The sequence below is a fragment of the Xenopus laevis genome, chromosome 8L (genome assembly GCF_017654675.1).
Source record: "Xenopus laevis strain J_2021 chromosome 8L, Xenopus_laevis_v10.1, whole genome shotgun sequence".
NCBI lineage: Eukaryota > Metazoa > Chordata > Amphibia > Anura > Pipidae > Xenopus > Xenopus laevis.
The window spans coordinates 116569756-116585477 of NC_054385.1; the positions used below are offsets into that span (position 1 = coordinate 116569756).

Consider the following 15722-nt stretch of genomic DNA (forward strand, 5'->3'; position numbering starts at 1 on the left):
GTCAAAAAAAAAACTTGATCAGAAAATTGAGTTTAGTAAATAACCCTCTTAGTGTTTTTCTCAGTTCAAAAGAAAGGAGGGGAATACTTTCAGTCTGTTACTCACCTCAGCTTTTTTCATATCTTCGGAGTCTTTTTTAATTGCTGCTATAACCAAACATAGTGAAATGCTGTTAGTTCTAACCAGGTGCCCATCATTCTACAGACATTCATAATTTTTTATTTTGCACTGAATTTCTTTATCAGTTTAACTCTCCTTAAAATCATTGCTATCAGTTATAATTTTTTTTTTTTTCCTACAGCCAATTCATTCTTGGCATTTCACTGACCTTTCTTTACAGTTCTCTTTTTAGAAGAGCTTTCATTGTCTGCATCTTCTGATCTCTGTAGAGCAAAACACAAGTACAATACTGAGGCATTTATAAACAAAAGTGTATCGACCTATCGACTCATCCAGCCCCACACCACCATTGTAGCTTCAGCCCCTAATTAAACCTTGCATAGTGCCCTGGCTATATCACAACATTGATAAAGATTCCGTTGAGCCGACTCATTTAGATTATCTAGCACAAATAGTTCTAGTTTTGTCTCATACATTCATCGATAAATGTGTCACTTTTAAAAACTGTCCTGACTGTCCTGAAGTTGAATTTTAGTGAATCTGTTCCATTTTTATTGCTGTCAGATGATGTACAAAGATGAAGATAAAGGAAGTGCATGGGTTGGGTATAGTGAGGCTGCATTCAAAAAATCCAAATTTAGAATAATATAAATAAAAAAAGCTTGACTAACTTCCCGATGTTATTTTATTTATTAATAAAAAAAACTCGACTTAATCTGATCATAAAAATACTTGATAAAATCGAGCAAAAACTCGAATCGTACAAATTTTTCTACCTTTTTGCCGAATCGCTGTATTTTTTCGAGTCCTTGACCTAAAACCCCATAAGTTTGGATATTCGGGCTAAACCCAGTGGAAACCACGATAATGTCAAATTGGTATAGGTGCCACTTCCATTGACTTATACAGGACCTCAACAGGTCTGAGATGGCGGATTTTTGAATTCTGGCTTTTTGTAGCATCAGGGAAAATAATACATTTTTTTACATTTTTGTTTTTTTTCCACAATCTGATCAAGTCAAAAAAAAAAACTTGATCAGAAAATTGAGTTTAGTAAATAACCCCCTTAGTGTTTTTCTCAGTTCAAAAGAAAGGAGGTGAATACTTTCAGTCTGTTACTCACCTCAGCTTTTTTCATATCTTCGGAGTCTTTTTTAATTGCTGCTATAACCAAACATAGTGAAATGCTGTTAGTTCTATCCAGGTGCCCATCATTCTACAGACATTCATAATTTTTTATTTTGCATTGAATTTCTTTATCAGTTTAACTCTCCTTAAAATCATTGCTATCAGTTATAATTTTTTTTTTTTTCTACAGCCAATTCATTCTTGGCATTTCACTGACCTTTCTTTACAATTCTCTTTTTAGAAGAGCTTTCATTGTCTGCATCTTCTGATTTCTGTAGAGCAAAACATAAGTACAATACTGAGGCATTTATAAACAAAAGTGTATCCACCTATCGACTCATCCAGCCCCACACCACCATTGTAGCTTCAGCCCCTAATTAAACCTTGCATAGTGCCCTGGCTATATCACAACATTGATAAAGATTCCGTTGAGCCCACTCATTTAGATTATCTAGCACAAATAGTTCTAGTTTTGTCTTATACATTCATCGATAAATGTGTCACTTTTAAAAACTGTCCTGACTGTCCTGAAATTGAATTTTAGTGAATCTGTTCCATTTTTATTGCTGTCAGATGATGTACAAAGATGAAGATAAAGGAAGTGCATGGGTTGAGTATAGTGAGGCTGCATTCAAAAAATCCAAATTTAGAATAATATAAATAAAAAAAGCTTGACTAACTTTCCGATGTTATTTTATTTATTAATAAAAAAAACTCGACTTAATCTGATCGTGAAAATACTTGATAAAATCAAGCAAAAACTCGAATCGTACAAATTTTTCTAGCTTTTTGCCGAATCGCTGTATTTTTTCGAGTCCTTGCCCTAAAACCCCGATAAGGTTGGATATTCGGGCTAAACCCAGTGGAAACCACGATAATGTCAAATTGGTATAGGTGCCGCATCCATTGACTTATACAGGACCTCAACAGGTCTGAGATGGAGGATTTTTGAATTCTGGCTTTTTGTAGCATCAGGGAAAATCAAAAAACCTCGACTTAAGCTGGTCGTGAAAATACTTGATAAAATCAAGAAAAACTCGAATCGTACAAATTTTTCGAGCTTTTTGCCGAATCGCTTTATTTTTTCGAGTCCTTGCCCTAAAACCCTGATAAGGTTGGATATTTGGGCTAAACCCAGTGCACACCACGATAATGTCAAATTGGTATAGGTGCTGCTTCCATTGACTTATACAGGACCTCAACAGGTCTCAGATGGCGGATTTTTGAATTCTGGCTTTTTGTAGCATCAAGGAAAATTTTAAAAATTTTAGTTTTTTTCCACAATCTGATCAAGTCAAAAAAAAAATTGAGTTTAGTAAAAAACCCCTTAGTGTTTTTCTCAGTTCAAAAGAAAGGAGTCTGTTACTAACCTCAGCTTTTTTCATATCTTCGGAGTCTTCATTAATTGCTGCTATAACTAAACATAGTGAAATGCTGTTAGTTCTATCCAGGTGCCCATCATTCTACAGACATATGTAATACATAGGAGCTAGATTCTGTACCTTCATAATGCTCCAATATACAGGGCTTTTAAAAAGGTACCACCCTCCTGCGGTGTAATATAACACATTGGTTGGCCCTCCCCCTTTTTGTTATTCAAAGTTTATTGAAAATAGTTTCAGTTAAAACAAGTTTCATGAATTTGTGTTTCAAAGTACATAAGATGTAAGTACCTATTATAGACTTAAAGTATTATTGTTTTTTCAAATGGTTTATATTATGAAGTCCATAAACAAAAATCAATAATACAAGAGAATGCCTACGCAGAGAATATTCACCTAGAATGAACAGATTCAGACACAGAGGGTAAAAGGAAAAAACACATTAGAAAGGTCCAGAAGCTATATATGTGTAATCATTCCAATGTGTTAAAGGAACAGTGACAATGAAAATGTTTTAAAGGAATTGTTCAGTATAAAAATAAAAACTGGGTAAATAAATAGGCTGTGGAAAATAAAAAATGTTTCAAATATAGTTAGTTAGGTAAAAATGTAATGTATAAAGGCTGGATTGACTGGATGTGTAACATAACAGAACAGAACTCTACTTCCTGCTTTGCAGCTCTCTTGGTTTCCACTGATTGGTTACCAGGCAGTAACCAATCAGAGACTTGAGGGGGGGGCACATGGGCCATAACTGTTGCTTTTGAATCTGAGCTGAATGCTGAGGATCAATTGCAAACTTACTGAACAGTTATGTACCATGTGGCCCCCCTTCAAGTCGCTGACTAACTCAGAGTTAGAGAGCTGAAAAGCAGGAAGTAGTGTTTTATTTTGCATAACTTATCTATTCCAGTTTTTATTTTTATATTGAACTGTTCCTTTTAAAGGATTGACAATATAATATAATGTTGCTCTGCACTGGTAAAACTGGTGTGTTTGCTTGAGAACACAAGTAGAGATGATATAAACAAGCTGCTGTGTAGTCATGGGGGCAGACATTCAAGCACAGGATACACAGTAGATAACAGATAAGTACTACTATAGTATATATAAACAAGCTGCTGTGTAGCCATGGGGGCAGCCATTCAAGCACAGGATACACAGTAGATAACAGATAAGTACTACTATAGTTTATATAAACAAGCTGCTATGTAGCCATGGGGGAAGCCATTCAAGCACAGGGTACACAGTAGATAACAGATAAGTACTACTATAGTTTATATAAACAAGCTGATGTGTAGCCATGGGGGCAGCCATTCAAGCACAGGATACACAGTAGATAACAGATAAGTACTACTATAGTTTATATAAACAAGCTGCTATGTAGCCATGGGGGCAGCCATTCAAGCACAGGGTACACAGTAGATAACAGATAAGTACTACTATAGTTTATATAAACAAGCTGCTGTGTAGCCATGGGGGCAGGCATCTACATAGTAGATAATGGATATGTTCTGAAGAATCCCATTGTATAATTTGGAGCTAATCTGTTATCTGCTGTATATTCTGTGCCTTTTCTCCTTTTTCATCTTTCAATGGCTGCCCCCATGTCTACACAGCAGCTTTTCTATATAAACTATAGCTATGTTTCCGAAGCAAACACACCAGTTTTACCAGTGCACCCAACAGTACATTATATTGTTATTCCTTTAAGACACTTTCATATTTTGGTGTTACTGTTCCTTAAGGTATGAAGATCCAAATTATGGAATGATCCCTTATCCGGAAAACCCCAGGTCACAAGCATTTTACTCTAAAGATCCAACTGAATAAATGGAAGGTGAGGTGGTGCCGATGCATAATGGTACCTTACTCTACCTGATCAGCTATCTCATGTGCAAAATATCTTTAATTTTACATCATTTGAATCAGTTTAATTCTGCTTAACATCATCACTATGAATTATAATCACAACCGTCAATTCATTCTTAGGATTTCACTGACCTTGATTAGCATCTTGAGAGGTGCTGTCATATCCTGGGTCTTCTAATATCTGTATATAAATTGATAAGTACAAACTGAAGTCTTTCTAAACACAAGTGTATCTCCTTTCATCTCATCCACCCCCATGCCATATTTGTAGCTTTAGCCCCTATTTTGGAACAGATTTTATCAAATATCAACTATAGAAGATGTCATCAAAATTCCATTTATCCTTTTACTTCTGATCATTCTTCTATAGCTTCCGTATGTGTGGGTGGGTTACCCTATTAAATGGATGACAAGTATACAAATGTGTCTCAGCATTGCCCAACGTATTGCAGAGGAGGAGCATTATTCAATATACTGGAAGAGATCTGTTGGCTGGGTTTGCCTAACGCATAATCCCCATCAAAACTCTAGTCTTGCTACTGTTGTATCTTTAACCCCCACTTATACAATACCTGATCCTGGGAATGATGTTTGAGATCTTGCATTGTCCGAATGGCATCCTGTATCTCATTGCTGTACTTCTCAAATGTGAGCCTTGTCGAATGGCTGCATTCTACAATGTAGATAGATGGAGGTTGATTTGGTGAGGCACATTTTTAATTCTAAACTCATTTCATGTAGCATCACTTACACGTGCCATGTAATGAAATGTCCGGGTAGACTATGTCCTCTTTATGCCCAAACTCATCCACATGTTGTTATCAAATTGAATTATCCAACATATTTCTATGGCACTCAAAGTGAAAAAAGTAATATTTCTATATGTCATATCCCTTAATTTGACTCACAGGTGAAATGAACAGGTACCATAAGAGGGAATGTATGGCCACCTTTGTATTGTTCTCTTCGTTTGTGCCAACCTCTTGAGGAATGAAGCACCAGGAGGTGAAGATAAGCCACGGTACTCTCGCTCATCTTCACTTCCTATTGGCCATTTGACAGAAATTTCCCACCAGGGCTGAAAATCCTTGAACTAGGTCTAAGGGGCAAATTCACTAACCTCCGAAAATTCGCTCACAACGCAACACTTCGCCAGGCGTAGATTCGCCAGGACAATGCTAATTCAGTAAAATCCGAAGTTGCATCCAGGGCGCCAAACGCTGGCGAATTTGCACTAGCGTTACTGCGCGAAGCGAAGTTGCGTTAGCGTTGCCTAATTTGCATATGGTGGGAAGTTAAAGTTGAATGGACATATATATGTCGACCGTTAGTAAATCGGCAAAGTACTGAAATGACATCACGCTGGTGAATTTTCACCCAAGTTAGTCACTTTGACCTTTAGTAAATTTGCCCCCAAATCCCCCAACTGGTCATATATGGCAAAATGATTGGGCAGTGTTGGCAAAAGCGTACAAAATACCCAACCAAATCTGGACATGAATGGCTAGCTTTAGGAGCAAAGAAGTGTCAGCGACAGTGAGGCAATTTAGTTCATTGTTTTTACCAAGTCTTTAGCAAACAGTTACTGAAAGTAGGATTCAATACATTTTATTAGTGTAGGGATGTGAAAATCTTAGACAGCCTTACACATTACAGACAGGCACACCCCTAGTAATATGGACACCTCAGTGGGTCCTTATGGGGACCTTGTGCTTATGTCATCCCTGCAGTTCTCACAGTGGATGCTAGATGGTACTGTGGTATAATATAAAAGGGCTTGAAAGCCATGAGGTAGAGGCCATTGCTGCTGAACCTTTCCTCTGTTAGGCCACAGAGGTTAGGGGTGGTGGAACTCAGCCTGAGTTTAGTGAAGTGATAGTTATACCCTTTAATAGATCACTCTAGGAGTGATAGATAGGGTATGTAGTTGAGCAGCTCAAAGCCCCGACGAGGATATTAGAGGGATTAAGATCCCGGGTATTACTGACCCCATAGTAGGGCTTACGTAAGTGTTAAGCTCAGGGAAGAATGAGTTTCTGAGTTCCACTTAAGGTAATCCTGAAGATTGGGGAAATACCTTCCAACAAGCTGCATTGTTTTCTACATGTACTCCTTACTCTTCAGAGAGTTGTTCTATATTCATACAGTGAGTATGCCTTGTTACCTTGATTAATCTCTGTTTTATTCTATGTTCCATGCTCCATGGTGAACTCTAGTTTTGGTTAATAAACTCCGTTCATTGTTCAAGCAAATAAAACTACTGGCGCCCAATTTCTTGTGCATCGCACACAGTTACAGTTACACTACACCCTGCCTCCACCCCGCTGCGAGGGCTTACCCCTGAGAAAGAGAGCTCATCTGTGGTCTCAGCCCACAAAGGAAAGTAGCGTAAACTGCCCTCTCATAAAGCAGTTTTCTATAGCGCTACATTAGTAACAAAAGTGACATTTTAGAGAAAATTGGTTCACATTTTTCCTTCTATAATTTTAAAGGGGAAATAAGCAAATGATCTAAAACTTCCACAAGAGTGTATTTAATACCACTGAGCAGTAACTCAGACCAATGAAATTCTCACAACAGACATCAGTAATCTCACTTGTAATCCATTTACCAAGGAATCTGGGCCTGGCATCAGGATTTCCACTCCAGCACTTTATCATTAATTCTTTGGCTTCTGGCACCATTTTAATGTGATTCAGGGGATCCAGCACTTCCAGACTAGGCCTCTGCCCCTTTGGTACTCCAAACTGAATCAATTCTAGAAATGCATCTATGGAGCAAAAACGCAAATGTTTAATGTTCTGGCCAATCAGTGAGTCAAAATCAACAGAGTGTACAATTCTACTTGTCAACACAAGAGCTGGATTAAAGTGTATCCTACTGGAAAACAATGGAGCCCTCACGCCAGTTGGAGGAAACATATTATTTTGTAAAGAAAGCCCACCTTGTGAGTTCTACACCACGTGCACCGGGAGGGAGCTTCAAGCATGAGTGGCCATGTTGGGGCATAATAAGCAAACTAGGGAACTGGGGCATTTAAAAGGTATGATATCATTTAATATTTTACTTTTTCCCAAATACAATTGCCATAAAGACTTGTTATAATTATAAAGTTGTGCAGTACGTACTAGGGAAGGGCTCTTCACCAGAGAGGACTGTCCAAATCAAGATGCCAAAGCTGAGAAACATTAAAATAAAAAACAATTAGACATAGTCATAAACAAGCGCGCACCAATTAGAGGAGTGGGCGACCATAATCTCATGAAAGTCATTAGCTTAACTGAACATCAGCAATAAGTATTATTTTTACTAAAGGGCACAGTAACATTCTCAGCTCTTGTGAAAACCCAAAAAGACTGTTGCTGATATAAGTCACTGGATTTATCTATTAGCAGAAGAGGAAACATAATTTCCCCACCTCACTCCAGTCAACATTGTGGTTGTCAGACTGTGCAGCATAAGCACCTAAGTAGTAATGATATTGTTGTACCATAATCCATCAAAACTGAATGCAACCAGCAGGTAGCAAATACTGGGCATCTGTTGGAAAGCAAGTACAGGTATGGGACCTGTTATCCAGAATGCTCAGGACCTGGGGTTTTCCAGATAATGGATCTTTCTGTAATTTGGATCTCCATACCTTACATATACTAGAAAATCATATACATTAACATAAACCAAATAGGCTGGTTCTGCTTCCAATAAGGATTAATTATATCTTAGTTGGGATCAAGTACAAGCTACTGTTTTATTATTACAGAGAAAAATAGTTTTTATAACTTTGGATTATTTGGATAAAATGGATTCTATGGGGCAAATTTACTATAGGGCGAAAATTCGCCAGCGTGACGTCATTTTGGCACTTCGCCGATTTACTAATGGTAGCTGGCTTAATTTCGCTGGCGTAATTTCACCAAGGAGATAGAGTTTGGCGCAACTTCGCACTCTAACTCCAGGCAAATTTTTGGTCTTGCGAAAGAGCGTTGCTACGCAAATTCACTAAGTTTTTGATTTTACTGACCATTACCTCTATTGCCAGACTTGCCTTCGCCACCTCAGACCAGGCGAAGTGCAATAGAGTTAGATAGGAGTTCCTCAAAAAAAAGTTGAAAATTTTTCTAAGTCCCAAAAAATGCTGGCGTTTTTTCCTATTTAAAGGGCGAAAGACTGAAAAAGATCGTAATTTTTTTTTGTTGGGGGGTACCCTCCTTCCCCCCTACATTTGCTAACATATGGCACCTAAACTATACTGTGGGCACATGTGTAGGGCATTATAACAACTTTATATAATTTTATTAAGGTTCCCTGGGCTTGTGTACTGTAATGTATTTGCTGCAGCATATACACCCATTGTACTTTAACTGCACGCCGTATGCTAATTAGCCAACGCTAGCGTAACTTTAAACTTATGAGTGTAATTTCGCTGGCGTAATTTTGCCAGCGTTCGGTACCCTGTGCGCAACTTCGGATCTTCATGAATTAGCGTTGTCCAGGTGAATTTACGCCTGGCGAAGTGTTGCAATGTGCGCAAAGCCATCGCTGGTGAATTTTCGCCGGTTAGTGAATTTGCCCCTATGAGAGATGACCTTTCCGTAATTTGGAACTTTCTGAATAACGGACCCCATACCTGTATAGGATTGGTTGCTGTGGGTTACAAGACCTAAGCAAGCTTTGCCCTTGAAATTACATTCCTCATTTGAAGCTTAGGCATAATGGGATGCTAGGGCAAATCTGCAAAACTGACCCTTAGCATGCTTTTCAATGCAACTGCCATTTCTTTAACCAAGCACCACTTAATGCAAAAATCTACACCAGTGAAATAGTATTTGTAAGTGTAATAACTTTCCTGTGTTAAATAGCCTTGCATTTAAATTGGTGGTTCACCTTAAAGTTAACTTTTAGCCGCCATTTCTAAGCAACTTTTCAGTTAGTCTTCATTATTTATTTTTTCAATTATTTGCCATTTTCTTCTGAGTCTTTCCAGCTTTCAAATGGGTTCACTGACCCCATCTAGAAAACAAATGCTCTGTAAAGGCTACAAATTTATTGCTATTGCTACTTTTTATTATTACTCATCTTTCTATTCAGGCCTCTCCTATTCATATACTGAGACAACTTGTAATTGGGTTTCATTTTTTTATAATTTGTGTTTTTTGAGTTAAATTTAGCTTTTTATTCAGCAGCTCTCCAATTTGCAATATCAGTAATCTGGTCCAAATTACCCTAGCAACCATGCATTGATTTGAATAGGGCCTGGACCAGGTTTTTTAGCAGTAAGGAAGGGATTTTTTTGCATTGTTACTTTAAAAGAAGCGGCATGTTCTGGTAAAGGATGCAATGCATGCTGAGAAGGTGGCAATATAAGCAGGTAAAGTGGACCTGTCACCCAGAAACAAAAAGCTGTATAATACAATTCCAAAAACCTTCAAATTAAACATGAAATCCAATTTCTATTTTTTATTAAAGCATTCATAGCTGTTGTAAGCTCATTTAAAGATCTCAGCTGTCAATCAAATATTGTCTGTCCCTCCTCTATGCCCTGGGCATAGAGGCGGGGCAGACAACCACTTTCACTTTCCATTCAGCACTTCCTAGAAATCACTGCTCTCCCCACATTCACCATTTAATTGTGTAACCAGGGCAAGGGGATGGACATCAGGTCCCCCATTCTGTTGCACAAACAAGATTCTGAGATGATACAAGGCTTGTCTTAATAACAGTGTCTACAAAATGGCTCCTGCCTGCTTGCTACAATTATGAGTTCCCAGCAGGTCCGGACTGAGAATTAGAATAGGCCCTGGCATTTCAGGTACACAGAGGCCCAAACAGCCCCCACCAGCCCACTAAATACTGAATTTTTATGGCACCTTATAGCAGCCCGTCTGGCATTTGCCAGAACCCAAAGATTGCCAGTCCGGGCCTGGTTCCCAGACTGAAGGAAACAAGATTCAAATAATTTATATAGTGTAATTAAAGTTAATTTTACTTGACTAATGTGATAAAATAGGATTATGAATAATTTTTTTTTAGGTGACAGGTCCCCTTCATCATGTTAAAAGAGAACTAAAGCTTAACTAAAGAAGTAGCTTTAAAGGGGTGGTTCACCTTTAAGGTAACTTTTAGTATGTTGTAAAATGGCCAATTCCAAACAACTTTTCAATTGGTCTTCATTGTTTATTTTTTTTTTTAGAGTTTTAGAATTATTTGCCTTTTTCTCCTGACTCTTTGCAGCTTTCAAAAACCAAATACTCTGTAAAGCTACAAATTGTTATTGCTACTTTTTATTCCTGATCTTTTTATTCTCTCTCCTCTCCTATTCATATTCCAGTCTCTCATTAAAATCAGTGCATGCTGATTGCTTAAACTGCAAGATGGAGAGCTGCTGTCTCTCTGCTCTCAACTAATTTGTTAAAAGGGTAATCCACCTTTTTGCAAAGTCCTTTAGTTGTAAGACAAAACAAATAGTTTTTTCTAACTGAAGTCATTGATACCAATATAATATTTTCATGGATAAAATGAAAGCAGCTATTAGGAAAGCCACAGCCAGAAGGGTTTGTAGAAAATAACTCTTTACCCCTGTGTGCTTATCACTTATTGTATTGCCTAAATTGCTGACAAAGTATTATATATTCAAATTTATGGTCACGTTCATATACTCCATACATCAGGATTTGCTTTAAAAGATTGAGGCTGCTTCACTCACCTGTACACATCAAACGCCATGGTGGGTTTGTAATTAAGGTCAACGAGAGCTTCTGGAGCCATGTAAGATGGAGTTCCAGCAAAAGAGGGCACTGCCGAAGTTGTTGCACCAACGATTTTGGATAATCCAAAGTCTGTGATCTTAAAAGCAAAAAAAGCACACTGTGATGTTAACCGTATCTGGGATAGGGTGTCTCTTAACTGAGAAGTTCAAAGAACAAAGCTTCTAAGCTTTATGAAGACATGAGGACTATTTCCTTAAAATTTTCAGTAATTGACATTAGGGGTCAATTACTATCACCCAGGGCAGAAGTGCAAAAGCACCAAGGGGTTCAATGAGGCCTTCAGGCCCTTTATGGAAACATTTGGGAAGAATGTTCTGCAAGATACTCCTTTAGGATTAGTTCCATGGCTTACCTTAGCATCAAAGTGCTTATTGAGAAGAACATTGCTTGGCTTTAAGTCCCTGTGAATAATGGGAGGATGAAGCGTGTGAAGGTAATTCATTCCCAAGGCCACTTGGTGGAGCATCTGAAACCTCAGAGCCCACGGCACATCCGTAATGTCAAACAAAGAGCGAAGACTTCCATTGGGCATGTATTCCATGACGAGGCCATGTTCAATAGCTTGCCCTTCCTGTCTCTCATACATACCGAGAAGAAGAATGACGAATGGATTGCTAGCTTTCTCCATCACTTCTCTTTCCTTCAGTATGTTTTTCATTAGCTTATTAATGCTGAAACTGGAAACAGACATAGGATTGGTTAATTTCAATTGCCTTGTTTCCTCCTGCCATTGTCTTGTGCTGTTTTGTTCTTACTGTTGGAATCAAACTGCCATGGCTTATTAAGTAACATACAGTAGACGCTTAACTGCACTGGAGCAGTTTTCCATAGCAACCATCCAGAAGTAGAAGTAGTAAACTCACTGTACAATAGTATTTTTAAATAATTTAGTACTATTCATTGGCCAGGTGTTGCCCAGCCAAGGGATAGTCCTGCAGTCAGGGTCGTAACAACAGAGGAAGCAGACCCTGGTATAGGGGCCCCATGAGGTCCAAATAATGAGCAATTTCAACATATATTGGTAAAACAGGACAACCTCTGAATATGTTGGGGGCCCTAAAATTAATTTGCTGTGGGGCCCAGTAACATCTAGTTACGCCACTGACTGCAGTTATTTCTCTAGACTAAAGTTAGACAGGCACAGATTGATCATGGATATGCTTGAACATGGACCCCTGTAGTGTTTACCTTTATGGGGTTTATTTATTAAAGTACGAATGCCAAAAACTTTTTTTTTTTTACTATACAATTTTTTTGTGGGAAAAGAAGATGGAAAAAGTCTGAAACCAAAAATCTGGCATCTCAGACCTGCCAAGGATGTCCATATGGGGTCCCTATCCTATTTGGAAGTTTCTGTAGTCTGCACTGGAATTAGCCTGAAAATCCGAATATTTCTGATTTTTCGGGCAAAAAATGTAAAAACAAATTGTACCATTCGGGAAATTTTTTTTCGGATTTTCTCTCGACTTTATCGAGTTTGTCTTGATCCAATTAAATGGTGCTTTTTTATTAATAAATAAGGTCATGTCAGTGGAGCAGGGGTTGCGAGCGGGCCAGAGCCTGCACCCCCTCAGAGCCCCCTGGCAGCCCGCGCGTCACTGAAAGTACGGAGGGGGGCGGGGCCCAGCTGTGCACCAGGGCCCGCCCCCTCTAGTTACGCTACTGGGTCATGTCATAGATTCTAGTTTTGTTGGAATTTTTTTATATAACAAAAAAAATCAGAATAAATTGGATTTTGATAAATTACCCCCTATGTGTTTGGCACTCTAATTTTAGAATTTGTGTTAATAAATAGGGCAAAGTGTTACGTTCAGAAGGTTGCTTCCTTCCAAATTGATTATCTGTACAGTATAGCTGTTAATTGGTTGCTGGACTTGTAGCAAACTTTGCACCTTTTATGACTTTATCATCTTAGGCTATTCATTAAAACAGATTTGGCCATATTTCAATGTTGCGCAATCCAGAATCCAAGCAGTAGTCCAATCAGGGGTCCAGTCCAAAAGAGGAAATCCCTGACTTTGCTTTAGGCAAATCAGAGAAGGGTGGGGGCAGATCAGAGGTGTAGCTAGGGGGCATAGGGGCAACACTGTGGCGCATATTCATCAAGGGTCGAATTTCGAATTGAAAAAACTTAAAAAATAGAATTCAAAAAGACCAACCGAAATTAAGTCAATTTTTTTTTTTTTTTTGGTCGAATAGTTCCGTTTTCGATCCAATAGGTCCATTTTTGGCCGAATTCAAATCGTTCAGATGGAAGGCATAGCGCATTCAATGAATTAGATTAGAAGTCCACATATTGACTCCAAATGGGTTCTAGGAGGTCCCTCATAGGCTAAAACAGCAATTCGGCAGGTTTTAGATGGCAAATGGTCGAAGTCAAAGTTCATGATAAATTTTGATATTCAAATTTTTTAATTTCTTTTCAAATTCTAATCGAATTTGGACTATTCCCTAGTCGAAGTACACAAAAAAAGCTCGAAATTCGAATTTTTTTCATTCGAAAATTCACCTCGACCTTTGATAAATCTGCCCCTGTATGTTTGCCCCTGAAATAGAGGATTCACCTAACAGCCCTAGACACTGACCATCCATATCCCTCTGCAAAATATGATTTATTAAGTTTTGGTTGTAGTAGGAAAGATTGCTGCTTTCTTCATGAAGGCCAACGTTTCTCAGCAAGTTTTTTTTTGGCCCACCACCATGTTCTTTGGAAAGCAATGTGTGATACCTACAACCTCAAATGTGATCCATGATACACCCCCCTGCCAATCCTTACTGCTTCCCCTATACACCACTAATCCGACATGTTTCACTTTCAGCAATCATTAAACTACAGTATGAGATCCTTTGATCCGGAAACCCGTAATCCAGAAAAATCAATATTATGGAAAGGCCGTCTCCCATAGACTCCAGTTTATCCAAATAATCCAAATTTTTCTCTGTAATAATAAAAACAGTAGCTTGTACTTGATCCCAACTAAGATATAATTTATCCTTATTGGAACCAGAACCAGCCTATTGGGTTTATTTAATGTCTACATGATTTTCTAGTACACTTAGGGAATGCAATCCAAATTACGGAAAGACCCATTATCTGGAAAACCTCAAGTCCGGAGCATTCTGGATAACCGTTGCCATACCTGTACTAACTGTCAACTCCAAGTACCACCAGATAGCCTATTGCTTTGTAGCAGCAGACAAGCATTCTGCCACTTTCCAAACTTGACCACCGTGGGCACTATTTCGTTAGTTAGATTATCTAATCCGAGTCGCTCTCTTAAATATGAGAAAAACAAAGACCTGCAGATGATTAAAGCTAAAACCGAACTCCATTCCGCGTGATACCTTTGAGCAAACCCAAAACTGCATGATATTAATTTCTTCCTGCGGACAGGCAGCTAAATTCATTGGCAGGTTCACAAAACGAAATATATAAAATAAAGGGAAATGGGCACAGAGACTAAATAGGTTGCTCCGAGGGTAAATATGTACATATGGCCCTTTTCCCATTTTATCACATTCCATGTCCCATCTGCCATAAAAATTCTGTATTTTAATATTATACCTTTGTGCTCCTTGAAAAGTTTTCAGGGCGACTTCCATATTCAAACTCCGACTCCATCCTTTATAGACCGTTCCGAATCCCCCTTTCCCGACCTGCTGCAGCCCCTCTAAATCCCCGGCTGGAAAGTGCTTCATGTCTACTGTAACTGCACTAACTGCAAGTGACTTGTGCTCATGCTGCTTCACAAGGAAGGAGGCGGGGTCTATGTACAGGGCCAATGGGGAATTCCCAGTCCGATGTAATGGGAATATTCCAAGAACTCTCATTGTTATTTAAGACCACAGCTGCTGGGTGATTGTGTAATATCGGAAGTATTCCCTGTCTGTAAGCACTTTGTTGCTTGCCCTTACACAGCCAGCGTGTGCTCCTTATATACACAGAGGATTCCCTTTATTTGCTTTCAGGCTTATACGTCCTATTTCTGATGAAAGATTATTTGTTGTCATTTATCATATTATACCACTGTCCACACACACAATCATTATTGGACAGGCAGAACTATCACTGGGTTTTTTTTTAGGACCCACTAAACCTCTTTTATGAATTGTTTTTTTTTTTAATTTTGACGTGTTTTTTTACCCACAATTTATTTTAATGCTTAAAAGCATTTGGGTCCTAAACTGCTTCCTTTACGACTTGTGCCCCATGCACAATATATTGAATCACATACAAATTAAAGGGAATTGTTCACCTTTAAATGAACTTTCAGTATGATGTAGAGAGGGATATTCTGAGACCATTTGCAATTAGTTTTCATTTTTGTATTATTTGTGGTTTCAAGTTATTTAGCTTTTTCTTCAGCGGCTCTCCAGTTTGCTATTTCAGCAGCCTGGTTGCTAGGGTCCAAATTACCTTAGCTACCCTGCACTGATTTGAATAAGTGACTGG

At 38.4% G+C, this 15722-nt stretch overlaps 1 protein-coding gene across 16 annotated transcripts in view; it reads right to left on the reverse strand.

Annotated features, from left to right (window-relative positions):
- ripk3l.1.L (receptor interacting serine/threonine kinase 3-like, gene 1 L homeolog) overlaps positions 1 to 15519 on the reverse strand; it is a 31701-nt gene extending 16182 nt beyond the window's left edge. For 5 of the 16 annotated variants that reach the window (XM_041573455.1, XM_041573447.1, XM_041573446.1 and 2 more), the window contains exons 1-12: positions 14835 to 15517; positions 11622 to 11946; positions 11206 to 11345; positions 7631 to 7680; positions 7114 to 7272; positions 5075 to 5175; positions 4635 to 4683; positions 2619 to 2665; positions 1466 to 1520; positions 1244 to 1284; positions 329 to 383; positions 106 to 146 (exon numbers count right to left, since the gene is read on the reverse strand). In XM_041573455.1, the coding sequence (XP_041429389.1) occupies positions 106 to 146; positions 329 to 383; positions 1244 to 1284; positions 1466 to 1520; positions 2619 to 2665; positions 4635 to 4683; positions 5075 to 5175; positions 7114 to 7272; positions 7631 to 7680; positions 11206 to 11345; positions 11622 to 11946; positions 14835 to 15100 (1329 nt within the window). In that variant the 5' untranslated portion in view covers positions 15101 to 15517. Of the gene's footprint in view, positions 1 to 105; positions 147 to 328; positions 384 to 1243; positions 1285 to 1465; positions 1521 to 2618; positions 2666 to 4634; positions 4684 to 5074; positions 5176 to 7113; positions 7273 to 7630; positions 7681 to 11205; positions 11346 to 11621; positions 11947 to 14834 lie in introns of all 16 variants that reach the window. The other 11 variants (XM_041573459.1, XM_041573450.1, XM_041573451.1 and 8 more) reach the window with 9 other exon arrangements.
- Positions 15520 to 15722: the final 203 nt, after the last annotated feature.